Source organism: Seriola dumerili, unplaced genomic scaffold, assembly GCF_002260705.1.
Source record: "Seriola dumerili isolate Sdu_G_001 unplaced genomic scaffold, Sdu_1.0 BDQW01000169.1, whole genome shotgun sequence".
Classification (NCBI taxonomy): domain Eukaryota; kingdom Metazoa; phylum Chordata; class Actinopteri; order Carangiformes; family Carangidae; genus Seriola; species Seriola dumerili.
In genome coordinates this window covers 871,204-898,051 of record NW_019174424.1, presented here as the reverse complement: position 1 = coordinate 898,051, position 26,848 = coordinate 871,204, and the positions used below count along the sequence as shown (strand labels likewise).

Below are 26,848 nucleotides of genomic sequence, written 5' to 3'. Positions count from 1 at the left end.
TGATGGAATAAAAAAAAAAACAGTGATAAATGTGAAGGTGAAAAATAAAGCAGAATTTTCTTTAAAAAAAAAAAAAAAAACAACCTCTGAACCAAGAACCTGAGTGCATCAACAGTACTTTGTGCAGAGACAGTTCATACACAGCCTTTACAAATTCAGAAGCAATTTCTATTTTACATGTTAATCAGTGTTAAATGATATACACCTGCTCCTCACAAACAATGTCTACTTGGTAAAAAGACTTTCCAAAATGCAAAACAAACTCATAAATGAGGCTACAAAACACTACTGTACAAAGAAATCTCACACACACACACACACACACACACACACACACACACACACACACACACACACACACACACACAGCTTAATATTACAAAAATCATATAAAGTAGTAATATTTAGTGCATTCTTTGAAAGCACCATAAGATATGCTGAATCAGACAACATGTGAGGTTATTTAGCTGTGTGCCTGTATTCAGTGATTGAATCATTTCCATCTTGGAGGAAATATGTGGAAACTTCACCAGTCTCTCCTGTACACACACCTCTGACCAGCTAACCACTTCATCTCATGCTGATGTTAGGATCATAAAAACAATGGGAACTGATTTATTTTGCCCAACTGTCCATCATCCCTGTGCTACCTATGCCAACACACTTGCTGTAAACATGTTCCTTTTCCAGACTGAGAGGCAAGACCTATGGACCTTAAAAGTATTTAAGGCTTCTGCATGATCATGAGGACACATGTGGTCCTCTCTGTGGTTTAGGGGAAGTCTTCAGCAAGGTGATGTAGAGTGCTCTTTTCAAGACCAAGGTGGATTGCATCTAGGTAGTGCAGAAACCTGGAGGAGGAAAAGAAACAGCTTAGAGTTTTCTGTGGACCCATTTCAAGAGACTGCATTTGTGTGATCTGCATGCATGTATGCACCGTGTTTTGCATACAGTTACACTTTAACACATTTATTTGTGGCCTGTCAGTGATCAAAACAAACAAACATGCATATGAGTCAGCCATTCGTTGCCTGCCAAAAGATGCTTCACCACATCCTGCCCACAGTTTAAACCAAGATCTGCTGCTGGTGGCTGACCAAAAAACTAATGATGCTTTCTGCATGCTCACCTTCGTTTAATCTTGCCCTGCTCCTTGAGCTGCTCTGATCTGCAGATGGTGCGTAGGACTGGCAAGTAGTCCACAGCAGCTGCTGGTCTGTTTCCAAGAGTGCCAACCATTCCTCTCAACATCAGCTTCTCCATCACTTCTCCCCTCCCCTGGACCAGCCTGGAACACAGCAATACACATTAGCTTTCTTTGAACTGACTTAGGATTCATTTCAACATTTTTATCCCTTAATTAGTTAATTCTATGCAGGTTTACATTGCACCAAAGTCAAAATGAGGAATATCATTAAAGAGATGCTGTTAAGACTCACTGTGGTTGACAGGGGCTGTCCTGAGTGAAGCTGAAACCTTCACAATGAGGGGCAACAGGGAGGGTGAGTTCTGCTGCAGCCTCTTTTCCAAGCTCTCCTTCCAGTTGTCGGGCTTTGTCCCAGGCCTCCCCTATCGAACCCCGACATTTGCGGAAGCTCAGTGCCTCCACAGCAGCCTGGATCTCCAAGATGCGCTCTGCACCCACCCACCTCCGTCTGTCAGTCTCAACCCTCGACTCATCTGTCATCCCGTCTTTCACTACTGCACTGACAGGTGACATTCTTCTGTGAATGTCACCCCATTCTGGGTGAACAAGCAAGGAGGAGTCTGCATAGGACATGTTGTCTAAAAAGTCAGCTATTGATTCTAGACACTGTGAGACTGGTAGATTTTTTACACGCTCCTCGGGAGTCAGTGGCTTCCTTTTCACCATTTCTGAAACTACTCTCTCTTTGACTTTCTCCTTTGCCTGAGGAGCACCCTGCGGCTTGCAGAGAGACATAAAACTGTCTTCTGAGTCCGAGTCAGAGTTCAGTCCACCTTGGTCAGGTAGACAGTGCCTTCTCTTGTTCTTCCTCATTCTGTTGGAAACTTTAACTGGACTGCTATCATCCGAGCAATCTGCTGACTCTGCCGCATGCAGTAATCTAGGGTGAGATGGAAGCGTGTCAGACTGTATGCAGGTGGATGAGGGCTGCTCTTTGGGATTAACAGGAGGATGGTCTTGTGATTCAGGTTTGTGAGCAGAGGTAGTCAACTGTGTGAGTGGTAGAGGTAAGAGGGTCTCCATGTTGGAATAAAGTAGGTCCACTCCTCGTCGTCTGCTTTCTGTCAGCAGCTCCCAGCAAACTGCCTCCTCCACCAGACTATGGTTCTGTTGGCAGCAAATACCCATTAAAAAAATTACTATTAAAAAGTACTAACAAAACATCATGATCACGTTGGGGATCATCAGGAATCTACAGGAGGTCATTGCACTTTTATGTGCTCTTGTGTGTGGTAGATGAACAGCTTACCCTAAGCAGCTCCCAGATGTCTCTCTCTGGCTCAATATTCAGGAGGCCCAGTTTGCTCTCAGTGCAGCCAGTATCACAGGGAGGGAGAGTGGGCGGGACAGTCACTGCACACACAGACATTTTTGCTGCCTCTCCATCAGTCTCTGGCTTTAGTTCAGCTTTGAGAATGAATGAGGGAGGGAAAAAAACATTAGAGGTAATTAATAACAACAATAATCTTTGCAGGAGGACACATGAAAATCCAATCAGATCTACTCCATACGGGTACCTGTGGTGTTAGTATCAAGTTTATGCTAAGTATTGCTGTTACTTATCATATTCACAAAAACAAAAACAATTTCCCCTAGTGGAATTAATTAGATCATTACTTAGCAAACATTTTCATGACAACATGTTTGTCTTTACATGCTACAGACATGGTATCAACTTGTTAACAAAAAGTGTTAAGGAGTTACAGCCAATTGTGGGAAATGAGTGTTTCCTCATTAATATGCAAATGTCCACAGAAAGGGGATCCAAAATCTAATCAGATCATCTACCCCATATGCGGTATCTGCAGTATAAGTATTGAGTTTCTACTTTGTGATGTTGTCGAGTTATCATGTTCACAAGAAGAGTCACACAACCACAGACGCCAGCATACCGACATCATAGCTGTGAACAGCTGTTCAAAGCATCGTCACACTTGGTTACAAGTCTAGAATTTTATAATAATAGTAATAATGATAACCACAATAATAACAAGTAGAGATGAAATATGAAGTATTAAGTATTTACAAAATAAAACCAGAGTACTGACAATATTATTATTGACATTTTTCTTACTCATCTGCTTACCATTTTTTTCGGAGTGCATCAGTGGCCTGGTTATGTGGCGGCCACCAGCACTGCGAGTCCAAAACTGCAGCTGCAGTAAACTCTGCCTGATGTCACAGCCATTGAGTCTGAGCAGAGAGCTGATGTCTGATAGGTCTGTTCTCATGTCCTCAGCCAGACACAACAGCTGCAGGTAGCTGCCCACATTTGACTGTACCAGAGACGCAGGAGGACAAATTAAATTATTGTCATTACAAACTCAAGCCACATCAAAGAACCCACCCTGCTGTTGAACATTCATATTTAGGAGTCCTTCACTCACCACTGACAGCGTTTTAAAATGGATCTCTTCAAAGTTGCCATCAAACATGCTGCTAAAAGTAGGATCTGGAAAACACACAAAATTTAATTTGAACTCAAAAACCAGACAGAGTATAAATAAATCCAATCAACACAGGTAAAACATTGACTACTCACCGCTGGTAGTGAGGATGACTGGCCTCTTGGTAGTGGCCATGAATGTCTTGATGGCAGCTAGGAACCCAGAGTCATCATCAAATATAACATCCACTTCTTCAAACAGGATAAGAGAGGTGGCCGTCTTCTTGCTTTGTTCTTCACTGTTTTCTTTAAGGGTGGTAGCTGTTGGTGATTTGATTGCGAGGTCTTTATTCTTATTGGCACCCTCATTATTTGCTTTCATGACTTTCTTGGAAGCAGCTATATGAAAAGATGAAGGAGAGAGAAAAACAATGAAAAATTATTTACTGAAATGACTTGAAAAGTTTTAATGAATGGTAACATTATAAAAATAGAAATTTGACACATTGGAAGTGTATTTACCTGTTTGTTCATTCTTCTTAGTGTTAGGTGGCTCCTTGTTGGTGGGTCGACCCATTTTGAAGAAGTTAGCTAAAGAGGTGGGAGCCAAAGCCCCTTTTTTAGAACCACTTGGTGACTGGGGATGTTTCCTGGGAGAGGAAACCACCCTGCGAGGAGAGTTAATCTTTCCTGAAAGATGAAGAGAAAGAAATCAACCCAACAGCTCATCTTGTAACATTCCTACCTTACACAAATCTTTCATATAACCTATCTTCTCACAAGCCAACAACTCATTAGAAACAGTGCTATACATGTAAGCTGTGTACATACTGGGAGAGGTGCCAGGCCTGACAGCGCCAGCACTGCTGCTTGTGCCATAGCTGTTGAAGTAGGTGGGTTTGTGGGCATTGACCCCCTGACTGTCAACCTGGTGTGACTGAGTGGCTTCCCTCAGTTGGGACAGAATAAGACGGCCACTCCGCTGAGATGAAGCGTTCACCTCAAATACCTTGAGAGACCAGAGGGAAGTTAGAGGTTATGTAGCTCTACACATAACAAATGCATTGCTTTGAAATGCACGTGAGGTGCTTATACCTTGAAGCCCAGCTCCTGGGCACAAGCATAGACAGCAGCAGTCTTTCCTACTCCAGTGGGTCCTGTGATCAGCATTGTATTACACAACATGTCCTCTCCATCTTGGGGGTCCTCTTCTCCACAGTCCCAGTCAGAGTCTGCACATAAAGGGCCATCAAAATAAACTTACACCAAGACAACATTTATGAAGAGATAACAAGATCAGTTTGTCTAATTTCCCACCATTGCTTCCTTCCTCTTGTTTCTTGTCTTTCTGCTTTTTTCTCTCTTCTCTGTCTGCACGGAGTTTCCATTCCTTTAGCCAACTGTACAAAAACAAAAAAAAAAGGAACATGAAACACTTGCCTTCATGTTCTACAAATGTTCAATCATTATCCCAAATAGCATATGGGCTAGACAGCATAAAACAAATGCAGTGAGCATTGTTTTTATACAGGCACAGGGAAGATAAAGCAGTTTTACTGTGATTCCTCACCTGTGCAGCCTCCTAACTGAGGCAGTGTTGCCTATGATGTCGCTGGAGTGCTGGGGCTGATATTTGTCTGTCCACAACACGTCCTCCTTCAACACATCTGTAGAACAAATTGCATTGAGTTTTTGAGCTGCAGGGATTGAACCAAGGATTTAAATATGAAGTGTGTGACAAAACAGGATCTTGCAAGAAAGTTGTCATGCCAGTTTGGGAGGTCTTTTTGCCTCTGATGGTATTTACGAGAATTACACATTGTTGTGGTTGAGTCCCTGAGAGCAGGTCTATTTTTAGAACTTCAAACTAAGCACTTAATCTTTTTCTTAAAAAAAAAATAAATAAATAAAAAATTGCCCAGACTTCACTACTACTTCACTTTAATAATGGTACATTTGCAACAAAAGAAAATACTTAGTATGAAAACCATCTGCAAGCATAACATATAACATAGTATCATAGTATCAACAAAACACTAGTTTGTCTGCCTGCTCTAAGACATTTAAATATAATAATATTTGTTCTTTTATTGCAAACTTACTTTGCAGGAGTTTTCTTACAATTGGCTGCGTCATTTCACTGTCTCCTAATTTGCCTACCATTGCTGTCCATTTTTCTCCTTGGCTATTTTACTGATGTCTTTATGCCTTTTTCCTAATTGGATTAGGTATTGTTTATTTGCTACCTCACCTTTATTCACAGTCTCTTCTGCCAAAAGCAAGTCATCCAGCACAACCACAGAGTCGTCCTCGGACGGGATGGGAGCAGTTTTGTTAGAGGGCCTTGTTTTCTCTTTCTCCTCCTCCTCTAGCCTGGATCTCTGCGCTCGTCTCGTACGACCTCCCCTTTTCGCCGTCTCTGGCTCAGGTGTGGAAACGTTCTCCTCTGAATGGTTGCCCCGCTGCTTCTTAGCCACCTTCGCTGTGTTTTCCCCTCCATCATCTATCCTCTTCCTCTTCCCTCCTACTGGTTCAGCTGGCAGTGATGTGCTTGTGACTCTGGTTGATTCTGGTTCTTATAGGTAACATACAGTGGCCATTTAGTATCATTTTAATTTTATGACTCGGTTGATCTTCAACTTGGCTTCAGTTCATTTTAAATTGATTGTAAACACTGACTGATTAAAATACTGCCCCAATATTTATGCTTTGAGGGCAGCTGGGATATTTTAACATCCTTCTAACTTAGAAAATTGTGAATTTTCCTTCATGTTGATGCTATCGGATATTAAATATCAGATACAGTCAAAATGATTAAAGATATAAGAGCTTAATCAGCATAGAACACACACACACACACACACACACACACACACACACACACACCCATATATATATATACACACCCACATACATACATACATACATACATACACACACATCTGCATTTGTATAAGTCTTCAAGTGCAATCATTTCCTGTCCAACTGACCTGAGGCTGTGCAGTACTGCTGGTGGTCAGTGCGTCTCTTCATGAAGCGACTGATGAACATCTGAACAGGGAAGGGAGGGTTGGAGGTGCTGATTTCCTCCACGAGAAGCTGACGAACACTTTCAGAGATCTCAGGTCTCCAGCCCGAACCCTGCAAAGGAAAAATACTTTTATTCAATACTGCGGCAGCTGTTAAACTCCACTGTAGCTCTGCTGGAAATTTTTCCTCATTATATCTATTTCTGAACATTAATCTAAGGAAATAATTTAAGCAAACTACCAAAGCACATCCACAAAATTCACAAATTAGCATTAATTGTGTTTATATTATAAGCCATTTAAAATGCTTTACAAGTGGACAAGAAGACACTAATGACTAGATCATTTGTTCTGAGATATCAACTGTGCTAAATATGTAACTATATGCCTTACAAGTCGATGTGTGTTGGTTTGGAGTTGACAACACTGTGGGGACAGTTGCTAAGAGGATCAGTCATTTTAACATACCCTTTCACAAAAGGCTCTACAGGCTGGTTCTGTCTTCAAACAGAAGGAGCCACTAACAGATGAAAAAGACTTGGATGTTCGACTCCCAGGCTCTTTCAGATGATACAATAATGGAGATTCAGGCCATGGTAAACTCCATAGAGGGCAATCTGTCAATACAAAGACAATGAAAAACAAGTTTCACCTTGACCCTCTAGTAATAACAAAAAAACAAAACAAACGACGCACGTAATCAGTAAAAAACCCTAAAAAAAAATGAAGATCACAAAATGTGCATTCCTATGAAGGAACATCCTACCATGTGGTGGTTGCTTCATGTGTATTACTGGTTGAAAGTAGGAACAGGAGAGAGAGTATGCCTCTTTAGTGGCAGCGGTCTTGGCTATCTGCTTCCTAAAGGACTCTGGCAGACCACTCTTCAGGAACTCTCTGCGCGCCCTGAACTGCTCATCATCCTGGGAGTTTTCAGAGCCCTCACAACTGCTCTCATCAAAGATGGAAACCACAGCAGACACCTTCCGAGCAGTCTTCTCTTGGCCCAGTGAGGCCACTTTTGAGCCTGTGAGAGAGAGAATACAGCACCATTAGTTGATGTTTCTGGGGATTATGACAAAATGCTAAACAATAAATGTAGATTTAGAGTGGGAAAGACTACCTGGGACAGCCTTGGTCTCTTTGCCAGCTGTTGTGGCTTTTCCCAGAACATCATTTAGACTTCGCAAAGGTTTCTGGGTTTTGCCTTTTCCTTGTGCTGTCTGACGAGTGGTAGTCTCGTTGTCCTCAAGGCAGATGACAGAATCCTGACAAAACAAATCACATAATGTAGTTCACAGCTGATTTCGCAAACAGCAAAACAAACAGAAAGAATTAATGAATAAACAAATTACAAAGCCAGAAGAATGGGACCACAGAACTGTCTACCTGAGCCCATGTTCATCAATACAACATGTCAAAAAAATCTATACCATCACTTAAAAACTGTGAGAAGAACTGAAATCTTACTGTACCTCATTTTCACAGTAGCTCTTCTTGATGGCGGCCTCATTTCGTGATGAACGCCTTAAGGTGCCCTTCTCCTCAACAGCAGTTTTCTTACTCTGCTGTATCACTTTTGCTTTCTCCACCAACTTCTTTGCCTGCTTCCTTTTTTTAGACTCATTTGATGTCTGAAATAACATAAATAGAGTTCACCATCCTCAGTTACGATCATGTTTAGATTGTTTGTTATCTTGTCCAAGTTGGAACATCAATTCATTAAATTTAGAGTTTGTCCAATTTGTAAAAAAATATCATACTCACTCTAGCAGCCATAGACGTGTTAATACCACTTCCACTCTCTGCCTTTGACATGGGGACATTTTTATGGACTCTAGTAAATTTAATCCTTGTGAAAAAGAAAACAATCAATTAGAACATGAACATAATAAGAACCTTAACACATACACACTCTGTTTATTATTAAGTACACCTAGCTATAGTCAATGCATTCTAATACAAGAGTCCTGCACTAAATCCTACCTTCATGTTATAATGTTCAATTTTTGTTGCAACTGTTTTAGAGAGGTGTTGATACAAAATCGTGATCATTTTGGAGGATGAAGTTTGTGGTGCTGCTGAATTGTAATGTGTTATACTGACAGTATTTCTATTATTTCAATGAGGGTAAGCTAAATAACACAAAAAGCTCTCTGTAAAATGAAGTAAAGATCAATAGCACCACAAACAGCTGCCTCTAAATGATCATACAGTTGAATCAACTTTCCATAGCATGCATAGTGGTATTAAATCATTACTATAACCATGTGTCACCTGATTGGACTTTGTTTTATGTCAGGTGGGCACACCATTTCTGCTACAAAGACTCCATGTTTGGACTTCCGTGTCTTTGGGGTAGACATCTTTACAGGGCTCTCAGGTAAAGAAGCAGCAGCAGCAGCAGCAGCATCCTTTGACTCATTTTGTTTCCTGGTCTTCCTGACAGGACTTGCTGGGGTGATTTCGGTCACTTGCCTGACTACAGCCCCTCTTCTGGATCTCCTCACAGCTGGGATGGACGGCTCCTCTTTTTTATCTTCAACGTCAATAATCTTGGTCATTGATTCTTCCGCAGGAGTAGCAGTGGGTGAGGTGGTGACAGTCAAGTTTTCTTCTTTAGCTTTCTTTCTGCCTTTTCTTGCTGGTTTCTTTTTAGCTACATTGTTTTCCTCAGAGACAGCTGGGTCTTGCTCAACAGGGGGAGGAATTTCACAGTCCTCCTCAATAACTTCTGCAGCATCTAAATTCTTCTCTTCCGGTTGCTTCTGTTTGCCCTGACTCTTCCCAGGTTTGGTTTTGGACCCATCCAGGTTGGGCCGCTTGAAGGCAGCCATGAACTGCTTCCTCTCTGCCTCGCTGCACTTTGGCATGGATTCACTCTCAAGCACAGCCAGCTCAAGATCCTCCTCTTGAAGAACCACATTGGATTTCCTTTTCACAGCCAGTGAGGTAGACGGAAGCTGGTGTCCAGCTTCTGTGTGAGGAGAAGTTACTACTTCTGAAGGGCTCATTGCCCCTTTTTTCTTGTTGAAAATGGAAGCTAACTTTCCCACAGTCTTGACTGGTTCCTGTTTGGGTGACACTACATGCACCTCAGCCTGGATGGTGACCGTTCGGGGCGAGACTTGAAGTGATGGCTCCAAAGAACCCATATTTTCCAGCCGGTCAGTGTCCATTTTGTCTGCCCCTGTTGTCATTTTACTTTCCTCTTCTTTTCCCTGTTCATCTTCAATGTCCTCTTGCCCCTTGTCCTGACTCTGACTTCGCACAAAATCTTCAAACGATATCGTAACTGTGCTGTTGTTCAATTGTGAGGCCTCATCCACATTAACCTCCATGCTAACATCACAGAAGGAGGCCTCTGCCTCTTTCTCCTCTGGTTCTGATTCTGGTTGCTTTGCCTCCTGTTGATTCCTCTTCCTAGAATTTCGTGAGGCAGTTTTGACCTGTTTTTCCTTATCTTTCAAAGGTGCAGCTGGAGATGAGGGAATGCTCTTCAGCTCTGGCTTAAGTTTGACAGTCTTTTCACACCTGGATCCCTCTTCATGATGTTCATCTTTTCCAGCCTGCTCGACACAGACAGGCATAGTGGCACTCCTCTCTGATATTCCAGCAGTGACATATGCCTCAGTACTAAGCTGGGCCAACAGAGCTGCTGTATCACTGCCAAGGACCCCACAAGTACTGGTCACCTCTGCTGCTGAGTCTTTGCTCTCATGTGGTTCTTCTACAACGAGGCAGCTCATGTCCTCTGTGGAGCTGAGAGTTTCACTCTCCACAAGTTCCCTTGCAGCTTTGATGGCTTTTCTACCCCGTTTCTGAGATGGCTGTTTCACTGCTGCCACTGGGCTGGTGTGTTTTTCTACAGACTGAGATGTCTGACAGTTCTCTTTAGACTGTTCTGGTGAGCTGGTCTTTTCTTTAGAGGACGGAGTCCTCCGGCTAAAGTAGTCCATAATATTGTTGGAGCGAGGAGGGGAAAAGGGTTTCTCCGCAGGCTTGGCCACAGGAGAGAAATAGTTTGTGATTGTCTTAACCACAGGACTGCCACCATCTTTGCGAGATTTCTTGCAAGGCTGTAAAAGAAGTGACAAAGTTAATCAAACATGAGATTTTTTTATTATTATTATAGACTTTATTTAACCAGGTCAAAGTCTTGTTGAGATAAAAATCTTTTTCAAGAGTGACCTGGCCAAGAGAGCAGCATTAACATTGCAAAAACAAAACAAAGCAAGCAGTGAAGAAGTTAATAAAGAAAAACAACATACAATGTACAGCTACTGCATGCAGTGTATAGCCCCCATCATTGTCATTAAAATACCTGGGTGTCAAAGTCCTCAATGACAGATGCCATAGCCACAACACCAGCCATAATTTGAAGAGACCTAAAGCAAGAGAAAAACTTCGTTATAAAAGATCAGCAAGGCACTGAAGAAAACATCAGACTAAGATAAAATATTAAATTCCTTTCCCTGTGGGTCAGAAGTCTAAGTCACCTGCAATGTAAATCCATTCTCCTCTGATTGATTCCAGCAGGGGACATTTCTCTCTCTCTCCCTCACGTCCATTTTTATTTTTAGTAAATACAGGCAAAGTTCGATTAAAATAATCATGGATAGGACAACTAGCACAATGCCCTTACAAGTGCTAGATAGCAACCCAACAACCTGCAAATAGTCACCTTAACACAAGTAGAACCTGATACTTTTATTTAGCAGTGTTTACAGCAACTATTCATGCATCAACACAAAGTCTTTGAATATTTCAAAGATACAAACGTATTGCACAATTCAAAATCCATTCATTCTCCTTTACTCAAAATCGACAGCCACCGTATCTGACACTGTTGACACTATAAACATTACACAGCCCTGCACAGTACACGAGCAGTGTTTAACAGCATTAATACGAGACTATACGCAATGGTACGGGAGAGGTAAAGACAGTATAAAATGCTTATATACGGCATACTCAAGTATATTATATTATAATATCCTACAGTGGTCAGGAACAAGTAACATAAAATTGATATTCCTGATATTGGCGCTCAGCAGCTCTTTCAGTTTTGTGCCAAATGACAGACAGGCAACCAGAAAAACAAAGGTCGACGAAAACACTCACCGATAATGCAGAACCGGTAACTTGCTGAAGGTCCAGAGACGGTCTTCTTGCCTTTTTTATTCACTTCCTCGAGAGTGTGAATAAACAACAGAGGGAAAGTGCATTGTCAGAAGCGGGCAGCTGTTTGTTGCCACCAGACATATAAATTTCACTGTAAAACAACAAGCTAGCAGACTTTGCTCGGTGCTACTTTCAACGCAGCTCCGCTCCTCACAGGTCCCAAAAGTGGCCAAAACATTTTCCACATGTCAGCCACTGGTATATGAACGCAAAGTAGAGAGGGTTACACGGGTATTAGCCAAAATGTTCCGAGTACGAATTCAAAATACATGTTTCTTGACGTGTTTCGCTCTTTCAAAAACGCGCCAGACTGGTTGTGAACGAAGGGCGCCAAATATACGCGACCTTTGGCATCACCAACTTTGACCAATCACAGGAAAGAAAAGGTGTCCGTCATCCGCTAACGTATTTCGACCACAACAAAGATGGCGTGTAGTGTCGTGTTCGAGGGAAAGGAAAAATTGACAGCGACCTCTACTGGTTAAATTATTTCGACATCACATGTAGTAAGTAACGCACGATCTTTACAACAGGAGTAATAGTTGTCAAATAGATGTAAATTATTTTCAGTAACTGTGACAGTTTGACCTACACAGAATTGATTACAGCCAGTGTTTTATATACAATTACTGCTGCAACTAGACAAAGTTATTTTTACTGTCGAAAAATATCCACCTCAATTTCCCAGAGCTCAAGGGGATTTCTTCATATGTCCTGCTTGTCCTCAAAAACCTAAAGATATTCACTTTGCACAGATATAGGGCAACACAGAGAAATGAGCAAATCCTTACATTTGAGAAATGAAATGTATGTAATGTATGTATTTAATCTATGTAAAAATGTTAGTGATGTCACTTTAATTGAACTACCAGATGATTTAATAATGCTTCCATCCCAGCAAAGTCTGGTGCTGTTGATATTTGATCACTATTTCAGAGTATATCATTTTTCTCTTTGTAAGTGCAGGTGGCTTCTCTGAAAATGTGTGACCTCATTGTTTCGTGCAGTCAGAGTCAATAATATTTGATCTTAGAAGATTGTTTTAGTGACCAATGTATCACGGCCCTGGCCATGATTTAGTTTATATATTTTAGTTTATCTTCCATTGGTTGTGGGGAGCCACATTTTGAGACATTGCTGGGGAGTTAAGTTTGACTCTCTAACAGCCTCGGGCCCCAAGCAGTTACCTGCCTTGCCTATTCACAGGCTGTGTCTCTGACACCGCCTTTAGACCTCTCTGATCAACAGTCATAGAAGTGAATCCAAAAGATCCTGCCACACCCTCCATATTTCTCTCCAGCAAAAAGACTGACAAGTAGAATTATGTTGCTCTTCCTGTTTTTATAGCTTCAGTTTCATTGTTTCCAGCGTTGTTCCCGACTGTTGCAGATTTGGAAAATTAAGTCAGTTTCCTTCTTATTATCAAAACAGCTGCCCAACAGAAATAGAGAAGTCAACATGGACATTGAAAACAATGGATAATATACCTGCTGTTTCCAACTCTGGTAAGTGAGGTCTTGTAATGGTCTAATGCAACATTGTGCAGTTGTTTAGGTAGGACATCAAGGTGGGTATAATAAACTATTTATTTCATTTATTTGTTAGTTTATTTAACCGGGATAATTCAATCACACATTGTTAGAAGAAGGCTTTTAAATTCATGTTAGACACGCATATACTGCTGTTTTTTCTTCGATAGTAAGCACAATTTATAAGGAAGCCTACACAGGCACATGTGATTACTAGTAATCAACTTACAGAGCCTTTCTTGCCACGCAGATATGCAAAATAATCAATCATTTGATTCTGCAGAAAGGACAATTTTACAGTTTTATATAATGCACTTATTTTAAGAATATTGCATCTCTCTTCCAGGGCAAATTCAACACTCTCCAGAGTTGAGGATTGTGTTGATAGGTGGAAGAGAAATACATGGTAACCCCAGTCATAAGAGTGCAACTGGCAACATCATACTGGGTAAAAGTGTTTTTGAAACCAACAGAAGAACTGCCACAAGTGTTGTGGGGCAGCTGGAGGTACATGGCAGAAAAGTCACTGTGGTGGATACTCCAGGCTGGTGGTGGCACTATCCACTAGAAAACACCCCAAAGTTGGATCAGATAGAAATAACGAACAGCGTCTATTTGTGTACACCAGGGCCTCATGCCTTTCTCCTAGTCATTCCTGTTGGTTTATCATTTCCTCAGATCTTCAAACACTCACTAGAAGAGCACCTGAAACTTTTCCAAGAAGGAGTGTTTAATCACACAGTTGTGCTGTTTACTGCAGAGGCTCCATGTTGTGATGAAACTTTAAAACATAAAATCAGTAAGTGGCCAGCCCTGAAGTGGATTCTCGAACAATGTGGAAACCGAAAACATGTTTTCAATATCAATAACAAGCAGGATAGCAATCAAGTCATAACGCTTTTTGAGAAAATAGAGGCAATGGTTGCAGAAAATGCTGGTGGCCTTTGTTCCATTGACAGTGCTGCTGGCAATGCTCTGAGAGAGAAAATGCAAGGACTGGCTGAAAGAGCATCAAAAAGGTATATAAAAGTGCAGACACAAAGAAGAGAACTCAAATCACTGATTGAAGGTGAGGAGTTTTTTATTGAGTGTCAAAAATACCATTATAGTGCATATAACTACAAGTCTGAATATTCTTGGCTCAATTTCCATAGGTGGTAATACACCCCCGGCACACTTAAGACTAGTGATGGTTGGTGCACAGGGGTCAGCCAAGAGCTCGGCAGGCAACAGCATTCTGAGAAAAAATGCATTTGCTGTTCATGTCAGAACAACAACAACAACAAAGTCCTGTGAAATAAGCCACAGCATGGTGGCAGAGAGGAAGCTCACAGTGGTAGATTCTCCTGGATGGTTCTACAAGCACACACTTCAGGACACCTGTGAGAGGGATAAACTAGAAATAGAGAACAGCATGTATCTATGCCCTCCGGGACCCCACGCAGTGCTCCTCGTGGTCGGCCTGGCATCTGCTTTCAACGCATCATACCAGAGAGCCGTGCAAGAGCACATGAGTCTGTTCACAGATGACATCTGGAAACGCACGATTGTTGCGTTCACTAGAGGTGAATGGCTCGGAGGGAGGACTGTGGAAGAGCGTATAGAGAGTGAGGGAGGTCTGCAGTGGCTACTGAAGCAGTGTGGGAACAGGTATCATGTCCTGGACAACATGAAATGCAGTGATGAGACGCAGGTAACGGAGCTCCTCGAGAAGATTGAAGAGATGTGGGCAGGAAACAAAAATCCTCATTATGAAGTTGACCTGTGCCGTGCGGAGGAAATAGAGGCAAGGAAAGAGGCTGAAGACAAGATGGCTAAAAGGATTAGGCAGACAACTCAAAGACAATCAAGAATACTAAGAGAGTTGTTTAAAGGTAAGGGAAAAATTTTCATGTCACTTATTTTTAATTTAGTAACTATTTTATAATGAAAAACATTACATTTTTTCCAGGAGAGAAGCAGCCAATCACTGACCTGAGGGTTGTGCTTGTTGGCAGAAAGGAGTCCGGGAAGAGTATGACAGGAAACAGAATCCTTTCCAAAGAGCTATTTGACACATATTGGATGAAGAAGGTATCACAATATACTGCCTAAACTGAAATATTCCAGGAACATGGTATAAGGACAACCTTTGCTTTGTCAAGTCTGTTTTAATAGTTCTAATTTTTCATTTTATTTCCTTTGGGTAGGAATTCCAATGTAAGAGAGGAACTACAATGTGTGTAAAACAACAAAGAAATGTTGCTGAAGTAAACATCACAGTTGTTGAGGCACCGGGCTGGCTTACAGACACGATGACAGCTGACTGGCTCAAAGGTGAAGTTCTGCGCAGTGTCTCCATGTGTGCTCCAGGCCCTCATATTTTTCTCTTGGTGATTCCCATTTCGAAAGCATTTACAGAAGAAGATCGCAAAGCAGTGGTCGAGCTCCTGATGCCATTCAGTGAGAGAGTCTGGAGACACTGCATGGTCCTATTCACCTGGGGTGACTGGCTCAGCAACAGATCCATTGAGGAACACATCGCCGGAGAAGGCAAGGGCCTCCAGTGGCTTGTGGAAAAGTGTCAAAACAGATACCATGTTGTTAGCCGCTATCATCATATCACAGGTGAGGAGCTGTTCAAGAAAATTAATGACTTGATAATACGTAACAAGGGCCACTGCTTCAGCACAGAAGACAAACAGAAGAAAAAGCTGGAACTTCCCTGGCAAGTTAAACAGCCTGAGCTGACAGAAGAGGAGTGGGACAGGAGGGAGCAGGAGCTCATAGACCGGATGTTGAAAGCTGTTGTACCAGAACCCGAGGAACCAACACTACCATCGGTGAAGATGACAGCTAGCATTGATGGATTCTGCATTCCAAGCAGTGAGTTTTTGGTTAATTTAAAAATTTTACATATCTGCATTGTTGTTATGAATTACACCATTCATCTTCTGTTTTCAGTGAGTGGAGGTGCTCCCTCAGAATTTGGGAGCACTTTTTTGAATCAAAGAGCATGTGCCATGGTGTCTGAATGGCTGAACATTAGAGCTGCAAACTCTGATGTCACCTCTGGGCTCGGCAGCATCAGTGCCTCGGCCAGTTATGTGGAGAAGCTGGATGGAATCCCTCTGACAGATGAAAATCATCAAGCTATTGGTTGTTTTTTCCCAGAAAAGGACATAATGAAGTTTGACACCGTTCTCCAGACCAGGATTTCCACAGACACTGTAGGAGCCCGACGCAGACACTCTTTTTAAACACAACAGATGTTACTCACAAGCAGTGTAGAAACTAAGGGAGTGAAGTATCAAACAGAAAAGCACTGTTTACAAAATTGTTGGATACTGTAAGGAATGTGCATCTATATCCAGTGGTATGTTATGTTCTGGTGATAATGTAAACTGTTATAGGTTAAGCTGTAGGCCTACATTAATTAATTGAATGCTATGTAATCACATCAATGCAGATTATATTTTGATTGTTTACTGTATGCATGTAAAACATTTATTTGTTCAAATCAATATTTTGCAGGCTTGAAAAGCAAATTAAAAATACTGAAAAATTGTGGTTAAAAATAAATAATGAAATGAAAAATAACAGTAGCCTATTGCTTTTATGTTAACATTTTTGCTTTTAAAATGACCACAATCATTGATCTAGTATGAAAATATTAGCCAATTATTTTATATTATTATGAAAATACTCCAATCACCTTTCTGTCGATCGACTAATCGGTTAATCAACAAATCGTTTCAGCTCATACCATAGAGTAATAACGTACATATACAGCCATGTCTACAGTCAAGAACGCGAGTGAACCTTCGCGGCCGCCGTCGTGTCTCCGGCGCTTTCCTTGCTCCGTCAGTTTCTTGACTTTCCTTCCCAGTCCTGCGTAGCTCTGATCTCGGTTTTCTACTCCCGCTCCCTCGCCTGTCTTCTGGTCAACATGTCGGAGTACAACGCGGTGCCGCCGCCCGGCTCCGGGCCCCCTCTCGGCGGACAGGCAGCTCTTGGGAATGGAGCAGGCGGCATCAAGAAAGATGCCTTTGCGGACGCGGTGCAGCGGGCCCGGCAGGTGAGGGATGTGACGGGTATGAGCGTGTCTGGAGGGAGGGCTAGCTCAAGTTAGCTTGAGGGCTAACATAGCATAAACACGGGGCTTGATGTTTTGAATTCACAAATTTGTCCGAGTTAATAATGTCATAATAGTACAATAAAGCTAGTTGGGACATGTCACTGCTTGTGCTCGTTACATCTTAGCTAAAATACTGCAGCTTGTGCCCCCAAAAAGCTATATATAGACAAAATACAATAACTAATTCGCATGACATTGTTATTTCATTTCACTGTCTACCTCTAAATCTATGAATATGGGACATTTAAATTAACTGCGGGGTGGTTATTTTATATAACCGATCTATTCTTCATCCATTAACTAAGGCACAAAGAAGCATTGAAGGCACAGTTTGACCCCGATCCTCTCAATTTTGTATGTTTTTTTTGCATCGTGTCATTTTTATTTCTTCTTTTTGCTTTCATTTTATATTTCTTTCATTTGTTTTTTAATATTTTGGTAGTTTAGCTACACCGAGCTAAAAAAAAAACAATCCAGTCTAACGTAACAGTCCTGCAATAAACCCTCTCTTCATGAAGGTTATTTAATAATCAGTTTTTATTGAAATTGTTTGAGAGAGTTGCTGATTCAATTGTTGGTCATTTTGGAGAATGCAATTTGTGATGCTATTGAACCATATTGCATTGTACAGAGACATATTTCTATTAATTAGCATATCTTCCATATAACACTATATAATTCAACTGCACCACAAACTGCAACCTCCAAAAATGACCATAATGTTGAATCAACACCTCTATAAAACGGTTTCAGCACAAATTAAACATTATAGCATTTGTGTGGTTCTCAATATCAAAAACGAGTTATGTAATGCAGTTATGTGGCTAGTAGATAACTGTTAGATGCATCAAACTTTAGTGTAGTTTCAATGGCGGGAAAAGAAACATCTAAGGCTCCATTGCATTACTGTATTATGGAAACCGAAATTCTACTTAATATGTACTGTATCCAGTCTTATTATTATAGTGGATCTCCTGGGCCACATAGATTGACAAAAAAATCATAAAAACAAAATGTGGTAGTTAAGAAACAAATACAATTTAAAAAGTCAAATTATACACATAACCAAGAGAGGCCAGTTAAAATATACAATTGTCCATATTTAATACGTACTGAATACACACTGTACAGTGGCAGTAATATACTGTTGTACTGTACATTAGTGCTAATCAAGTGTATATATATAAAGGCTGTACAGTGTTATAAGATGCTGCTCATTCCAATGTGTACCTTACAGTATACATGAATGTTAAAATGTGCACATATTTCATATATCGATGGTGACGTTTACATTTGTGTTTCAGATTGCAGCTAAGATCGGGGGTGATGCTGGTCCTCCCATGAACAACAACACAGCATCAGATGGCTTTCCATTCACTGCACAGAAACGACAGCTGGAGGATGCAGGTAGCAATAACCACACTGCTTAACCAACTCTGTGTGGCATAGTTGATAATGGCTTTAGATGCCAAAGATATCTTTGTGGCGTACCACACACACCGAGCTATAGTGTATATCTGTTGTTCCCTCATTTGACAGATGAACCAGAGAGCAAGAAACTGGCTGCGCAGAGTGACTTGGAATCAGCTAAAGCACTGTGTGAGTTCATCCTGCTAAGTTATACTCTTTTCACTTATTGCATTGTGGTTTTTATAACTTACAGCCTGTGTATCCACACTTCCCCTCCTCTGTCTGTTTTCACATTCTCATCCCAGAGTCCATCAGTAAACTAAAACCTCTCCTTTGCTCTGTTTTCTCACTCTCTTTTTCTCTCTGTTGCTATCACATCACATCACATCTCAGCTATTGGCGCACAGCTTGCTGCTCTTGCACAACAAAGGTGAGTTCTCGTAGTATTTTTCAGTCGATTGTGTTATAATTAGCTGTATTCAGCCTTTGTATCATGGCAGTGGAGAGAAGAGTGGAGAAAAACAAGATTGTGGCAAAAGTACAATTAAAAAGTCTGCTACTACTTGACTTGTTGCCTCTTGTTCCCTCTTTGTCGTTGTCCTCACTTGCTGTTGGTGCCAGACCTGCCTCCACCACAGAGGAGTACAGTGTTCCAGACAGCATGGTGGGACTCAGTGAGTGCAGTCCAACTCTGTTTTAAAAACATATTGATGCCACTCTGATCCTGTGATGTAAGACGCAAATAGATGCCACTTTAAAAAGTGTGACCCAACAAACAACACACATCTTTCTTTCTCCCCATCCCCAGTTATTGGCCGTGGAGGTGAACAGATCAATAAAATTCAACAGGAGTCAGGTTGCAAGGTTCAGATTGCTCCAGGTACTATCTGCACTTCTGTTATCCACAGTTTTCCATTTTATTTTCCTCTTGGTGTTACCTACGCACTCTATCTGTGTGTGTCCAGACAGCGGAGGCCTTCCAGAAAGGAGCGTCTCTCTCACAGGTTCCCTCGACTCTATACAGTAAGTTTTGGATTTTATGCAAAGAGGCACTATCATTTTATGAGGAAGCATCAGAAATGGTTGCCAAACATAACATTTGTCAGATGTTGGGGAAAGATAAGAATATATCAAAACAGTTTTTCAAAACAAAGAGTTTGGCTTTTTTGTTAATGATGATGCAATAGCTTTAAAGCCCCATTTTATCATGTCATTTTTAAATTGGTTATCTATAATGGCCTACTGCCTAATTTCATAAATATTATGTGATGTAATAATAGTCCCTTGGCATAATATCAGCTTGATGACATGATGTCTTAAAATGGATGTGGAGTAACTGGTCAGCTCTTCCCCGGCTAGGAAAGCCAAGAGGCTGTTGGATGAGATAGTGTCACGAGGGAGGGGTACACCCCCCTCTTCTTATCACGAGTCCACCAATGGGCAGAATGGCACGGTTCATGAGATGATGATCCCAGCTGGCAAGGCTGGCCTTGTCATTGGCAAGGGAGGAGAGACCATCAAACAACTACAGGTATATTGCATGGCTGTTGCTTTTGTATTTTCAGACAGATGTGTACCCACTTTTCAGTGCAGTGGAATTGCTGTTTTACATGAAAAAAGGTTAATCAGTAAAGCCAGAGTGTAGTGAGTAGTGTCAGTAAAGCTGTAAATAACCATGAAGTTTGATCCTCTAGGAGCGTGCAGGGGTGAAGATGATCCTGATCCAGGATGCCTCTCAGGGACCCAACGTTGACAAACCCCTGCGCATTATCGGAGATCCATACAAAGTCCAGGTACAGCCATAAAATCATCTTATGAAGCTCAAAATAAATGTGTTGCGGAGTTGCCATGAACTATATTCATTAGGTTCTCCTTTTCAGCAAGCCCAGGAAATGGTGCAAGAGATTCTGAGGGAGAGAGACCATAGCGGCTACAGTGAAAGAAATGACTTTGGCTCCCGAATGGGAGGAGGCATGGATGTGAGTTTGTGCATGGGAGCAAAATTAGAATTGGGATCAGTTGAACCAAATCTAAGCTTATTAATACTTTTGTTTTCAACTCAGATCCCAGTACCACGACATTCAGTCGGTGTTGTCATCGGACGCAACGGAGAGATGATCAAAAAAATCCAGAATGATGCTGGAGTTCGGATACAATTCAAACAAGGTAGGGCCCTGTGATGGTGGTTGCATTTATAAAAATTCCAAAAATTTTGTTGTAAAATTTCATGAACGCTGCATTCAGGTTCTCATCAGTGTCAAACCAACATGAAAGTTTGATATCTGATGCCATTAACTCACACAAAAAGACAGTTTATAAGTAACCTTAACCTTACCCATAACAAGCCATCATCACTGAAGTTTGATCTTTTATAGAATGACAACATGAGTGATAGCTCAAAAATCACTCACCAGAACAATGAAATCATTATCCGTTTTCAAATTATTTAAATGCCTTTTTACATGAGTTTGTGTGCACGCAGCAGGTGCCTGCAAAAATCTAGTATTACAAGATTAAGAGCAAATGACGTGTTTTTTTTCTGTGTTGAACTCAATGATTTTGAACACTAGGAGCAGGTAATAGAGTTGAGTGTTGATTTTCAGTTGAGCACTAATCAGTTCAAATCACTTTAGTAATTTGAATCAAAGTTAATGTCGAAAGCATTGTTTAATGCAGACTAAAATCTTTCTCTAAGATGATGGGACTGGTCCAGATAAGATTGCCCATATAAGTGGTCCTCCTGACCGCTGCGAACATGCTGCCCAGATCATCAACGACCTGCTGCAGAGCATCAGGGTCAGGGAGGAGGGACAGGGGGTATGTAAACTCTCTCTCACATGTGCATGAACTGTCTCACTCTAAAACAAACCAATAGAAATAGGCCCTAAAATGTAGAAAAGTATCTCTGTTCTGGATAACTGAATGTATAGCATTCCCATGTTTAGCTTTTAAGCTTCATAACATTTGCATCAGTAGAACTTAACTTGTAAAAAACATTTCTAAGAGAGAGACAGATCTATAGTACTATGCGGTAGTCCTGAGGCCTTCTCTTTCCTCCATCTACAGGGTCCCCCAGGTCCTCCAGGCATGCCTGCAGGCAACAGGGGTCGTGGCGGGGGACAAGGCGGTTGGGGTCCCCCTGGAGGGGAAATGACCTTCTCTATTCCTGCTCACAAGTGTGGGCTCGTGATCGGCCGGGGGGGAGAGAACGTCAAGTCCATCAACCAGCAGACAGGGGCGTTTGTGGAAATCTCTCGACAGCCGCCCCCCAACGGAGACCCCAACTTCAAGCTGTTCATCATCCGGGGCTCACCGCAGCAGATCGACCACGCCAAGCAGCTCATTGAGGAGAAGATTGAGGTACACACCATTCTTGTCTTTAGTCTGTCAACCAGCTTAAATCCTTTATACTCTTCAATTCAGAAGCCATTTTGATTCATAAACATCATTCATATGATGTGTGGTTATGTCATGTCTTCCAGGGTCCTCTGTGTCCTGTGGGCCCGGGGCCAGGTGGACCAGGCCCTGCTGGTCCAATGGGTCCCTACAACCCTAGCCCATACAACCCTGGACCGCCTGGGGCACCTGGACCACCACAGTGAGTAGCTAAAACTAATGGCAACTGTCCTTTAGAGCATTTAAGATAAGGACTCTCAATAATAAACTGTTTCTCCTGTCCTCAGTGGTGGTCCTCCAGGTCCTCACCAGTACAATCCTCAGGGCTGGAGCAACACCTATCAGCAGTGGCAGCCCCAGGCACCGCATGACCCCAGTGAGTCACCTTTGAATTCACTACCGCTCCTGGTTTTCAGGGATTAATGTCTATTTCTGCCCATTTTAGCACGTTAAACACATCAACCCTACTGCAGTACTTTCATCCCAAATCACATGTTACTGTTTATCCCTCCCAGTCTTTTCTGAAGAGTAATGACATTTTTTTTCTAAATGTGGGAAGGTACACAGGAGTACTGATGGAAATGTTGTGATGAGATGCACTATCTGTACTTTAAGCAGGTCTGGCTAACCCTGTCTCTGTTTCCCCCCTGGTCTCCAAGCCCGGTCTCCAGGCCAGTAGCAGGGGCTCACCCTCACCCTATGAGGACCTCACCCCCTCCACCCTGCATCTTTTCTAGGCAAGGCAGCAGCCAATGACCCTAACGCAGCCTGGGCAGCCTACTACGCTCAGTACTACCAGCAGCCGTCGGGGGCTGTGCCAGCCCAGTACCCAGCAAACCCAACTGGAGGTGCCCAAACATCAGGGGACCACACCCAGCCCGCACAGACGCCGGGGGGCCAGCCAGACTACACCAAGGCCTGGGAGGAGTACTACAAGAAGATGGGTGAGCCTGCCAAAGAACATCATCTGTAACTTTTCCTGCTGAAAGCAAATAATAACTTTTTTCTTACCCGTGCTGAAATAATTTGTGGGTTTAAACAATCAGTCGCATCAGTCAGTTCATTTGTCTCCTAAAAAAGCTCCTAAAAGCAGTGAAACACAAAGCATATGATAAGCACATGAACACATCATATAAATATATATTTTAAAATTAAATTATTTGATTAGTCATTAAGTAAAAACTCCCAAACATTTTCTTTTTCAAGCTTTTTTTCAGTGTGAGGTTTTGCTGCTGTTCTGGACTGTTGGGGCAGTAAATTAGCACTTAATGTTATTATTCTCTTCAAACTTCTTAATTGAAAACGAATTGATACAAATTCAATTTTAGTTGCAGCCCACATTTTTAATTGATGAAAGAAATAAAATAAATAAAATAATATTTTTATATTTTCATTTTGTTCAATTATCATTGATCATGACACATTTATGAGGCTTTATAGCTGTGTTTTGTAATTGTGGTATATTTGGTAATAGGTTCAGCATCTGTAGTATTCTGGTCCGTATGTTTAGAGTCATAAACTCACTTGCTCAAATTCCTCAAACACTTTCCAGAACCACCCTTGCACCACCCCTTGCATTGTGGGAGAACAGTGTGCATCATTCACAAATTGACCAAAATTAGAGTGTATACTTCATGCCACTTGTCACATCACACTACAGCCTGAATAGAATTAGTGTATAGTGATTGATTTAATTCCTCAGGTGAACTGTTGCTGGTTAGTTTTAGTTCTACATCATGAACTCAGTATGAACTTTGTGAGCTGGGTTGTGTCTCATTTGTCTGTCACCTGCAGCCCAGGCAGGTGGCTCAGTTCCTGGGACAGCAGCTGCAGTCCCAGGAGCAGCAGGGGGAGCAGCATCCACAACGGGAGGCCAGCCAGACTACAGCGCAGCCTGGGCGGAATACTACAGGCAGCAGGCTGCGTACTATGGACAGACAGGACAGGCTCCAGGCCAGCCAGCCACTCCCCAGCAAGGACAGGTTGGTACAGAGGCTGCAGTGAGGTTTTCATCATGTCTCTTTGGTATCATTCTGTATGCTGCATCTCAGAGTTTGAGATTTCCATTTTATTTATATTTGAAAGTCACACATTTACAATTTGTAGTAAGAAGCTGATCTTTCACTGGTTTCAACCGTTTGCATTTTAGACGCAGTGAGAGTTCATAGCAGAAGATCTGATCCTGGAGAGAATCAAGAAGACAGGATCAAGAGGACAACCCTGAACTTCAGGATCTATGCTGTTAAGTTTGACTTTTGTTTTTTGTTTCTGAGTGGAAGTAAAAACCCTTCCTCACCACCAAACATCACCTGGATACTTTTTAATAAAAATGTGAACTGAACAGACGTTCTAGTGCTTTGCTCCTGAGGGGAGGGATAAGACTGATGATCCCATCATGGCAGGTACACAAAGCTTCTCAATGCCTCTGCATACATTTATATATGCCCTTATAAACAATGGAAGCCTTGAAACGCCAATACATCTGTCTCATCTTTCTTTTATTATCTTTGAAGACATCTCAGAACCATTTTTAAAGCCCTAATCCTCATATCTCAGTGTTATATTTACTGAATTGCACAGAGCTATTAGAACTATAATCATATTGTGTATCTGGTACAGGTAATAAATCAGAGAAATACATTTTAAAGCTCATTTGTTTGCTGAGTGTTTTGATGTTTTGTTTTAATTATCACATTCTCTCTGGTGAGGCTTGCATGGTGTAACTGGATTTATATTTCTTTTGTTTATGAAAGTGTTCACCTACAGTACTTTGTATGAGTGAAACGGTTTTACGGTGTAGTAGTAGATTTCCTCTCTACAGTGTTGGATAATGCATGTGGGATGACTAATAATTGTTCAAAGTTGGTAGAGGTAGATGAAAAAACAGGTAATAAAGAGCAGGGCCACCCTTTACTTGCAGAACAGCTTCAGTCGGCCTTCTACTGGTGAATAAAAGTCCTTAACTGTGTGTAATGATGTGAAAGTGTTCTCCAAGTTATAAAGCCATGCGGTTTTTTTTTTAGGGTTGAAGTGTGAAAATCTGGTTCTACTTCAGATGTTCACATAAGCATTTAATGGTTTTTATGAAGATGTTTTACTTGGGGAGGCAATGAAAGCTACTGGACTTAATCCTGGTGTCCTCAAAGATAGAATGACATGTTTTTTTTTTTAAATTACACATAGGTTGCAGGAATTATGCTAAAGTAGGATGCTTGGTTCATGTTGCCATGATTCAAGACTTTTCTCTTTGCCTCAGTTTGTTTTTGCATTTTTATCAAATGTCCATCTGCAGTTTACGCACCTCTTCTGCTTCTTCAAAGGTCCATTCTGGGTTCTAACAAGAAACACCGGCTTACTGTGGGTGGAAGGCCAAAATGCAGAGAAAAACATACATTTTATATTTGGCCAGCTTGGTGTTCCATATTGCTTGGAAAACTCTAAAGTGATTGTCAGACTTTCTAGTGGGCATTCATCTTCAAGCAACTGCATCTGTCTTTTTCATGTAGTGACTTGTGTAAGTGTAATGTTTTACATGTAGTTCACACATCTGCAGGTTCTTCTGCAATGGGAACATGTCACATAAGGCTACACTCAAACCATCCAATCCATGCTGTGATTTTGTTTCATCTCAAGGATGCATGTCATTGCTTTTTACTTTTTTTATGGATGCCAACACGAGTCTGATGATCTTTTGCCTTCTCACAGTCATTGTTTGTGTGCAAAAGAATGAAATTTAGTCTTCCAATGTGTCCCACTTTAAGATATATTGTATATGTACATATATTCAGCAATATAACAGGCTGTTGGTTTTGACTTACAGAGATGTATCAGGTATGATTCTTGTATTCTGAACGGCAGCTGTGAGCCTGCCTTTGGCAGCAGTGTTGATATTGTTAATAAATGACCACCAGCAGCAATACTCTGAATTAAAAAGGGGCATATGTCAGTAACTTTAAAATGTGTTATACATTTTCTTGTCTTGCTTGTTCCTTAACACACAGTATAGCCTGTTGTAGCCAGACAATAACAGAAGCACAGTTGAGATAAATCACCACTAGATGTCATTATTAGCCATCAGGTGAAATCTGACTACTGTGAAAATGATGAAAGCCCATTTATTGGGCTAAAACATCTCTTTAAAGCTCATCTGTTTTGGGAAAAGATAACTGAATGCACACTCAAGATAAATCAAAAATCTGTGACTGTGTATACTTTTAATATTTTGTACATTTGAGTCTATTGTTTTGACTTTTACCTGTTTTTCTTGCATGAAGTATTTTCAGTTTTCCAATTTGATTGTTAAAACTGGAAATACAATTGATCAGTTAGTGTTTCCCGCACAAGCAAACTGACTTTAAGTTTCATAAAACAGATTGAAGGTATTCGTAGTTTCTGTTCCACTGTCATTTTTGGTAGAATACTACTGACGTGTGTGTGTGTGTGTGTGTGTGCGTGTGCACAACACAGGAAGTCAACCTATTTATCAAACAGAAGTGTAAGATTGTGGCTGCATGTCAGACACAGTATGTCTATCTGTAAGCCACAAAAACTTTACCTGCTGTATTGAGACATGACTTTACTGTCTCAAAA

At 41.4% G+C, this 26,848-nt stretch overlaps 3 protein-coding genes across 5 annotated transcripts; 2 read left to right on the top strand and 1 right to left on the bottom strand.

Annotated features, from left to right (window-relative positions):
* Positions 1-30: 30 nt before the first annotated feature.
* atad5 (ATPase family, AAA domain containing 5) lies at positions 31-10,997 on the bottom strand. Its single transcript, XM_022752696.1, has 21 exons — positions 10,947-10,997; positions 8,900-10,701; positions 8,390-8,474; positions 8,098-8,256; positions 7,746-7,890; positions 7,389-7,649; positions 7,091-7,239; positions 6,584-6,734; positions 5,845-6,168; positions 5,164-5,260; positions 4,911-4,993; positions 4,689-4,825; positions 4,458-4,602; positions 4,116-4,283; positions 3,750-3,992; positions 3,595-3,659; positions 3,294-3,483; positions 2,457-2,614; positions 1,440-2,314; positions 1,130-1,288; positions 31-851 (listed from the first exon to the last, which is right to left on the bottom strand). Exons 1-21 carry the CDS (start codon positions 10,995-10,997, stop codon positions 773-775), a joined length of 5,526 nt encoding a protein of 1,841 aa, XP_022608417.1. The 3' UTR covers positions 31-772.
* Positions 10,998-14,253: 3,256 nt separating this feature from the next.
* LOC111227260 (GTPase IMAP family member 8-like) lies at positions 14,254-16,746 on the top strand. Its single transcript, XM_022752695.1, has 5 exons — positions 14,254-14,404; positions 14,490-15,209; positions 15,287-15,408; positions 15,525-16,200; positions 16,279-16,746. Exons 1-5 carry the CDS (start codon positions 14,254-14,256, stop codon positions 16,572-16,574), a joined length of 1,965 nt encoding a protein of 654 aa, XP_022608416.1. The 3' UTR covers positions 16,575-16,746.
* A 362-nt stretch (positions 16,747-17,108) lies between these two features.
* LOC111227106 (far upstream element-binding protein 2-like) lies at positions 17,109-26,640 on the top strand. 3 transcript variants are annotated; one of them, XM_022752507.1, is made up of 18 exons: positions 17,109-17,392; positions 18,757-18,859; positions 18,992-19,051; positions 19,256-19,292; positions 19,484-19,536; positions 19,671-19,742; positions 19,828-19,885; positions 20,222-20,393; positions 20,557-20,655; positions 20,743-20,841; positions 20,926-21,028; positions 21,558-21,658; positions 21,929-22,222; positions 22,345-22,460; positions 22,546-22,634; positions 22,996-23,202; positions 24,053-24,240; positions 24,408-26,640. In XM_022752507.1, the coding sequence occupies exons 1-18, from the start codon at positions 17,264-17,266 to the stop codon at positions 24,414-24,416; spliced, it is 1,989 nt and encodes a 662-aa protein (XP_022608228.1). In that variant the 5' UTR covers positions 17,109-17,263; the 3' UTR covers positions 24,417-26,640. The 3 variants fall into 3 exon arrangements, with proteins under 3 accessions (XP_022608228.1, XP_022608227.1, XP_022608229.1); XM_022752506.1 differs by having other exon boundaries at positions 21,558-21,679; XM_022752508.1 differs by lacking the exons at positions 24,053-24,240; positions 24,408-26,640 and having other exon boundaries at positions 21,558-21,679; positions 22,918-23,075.
* The last annotated feature ends 208 nt before the right edge of the window (positions 26,641-26,848 follow it).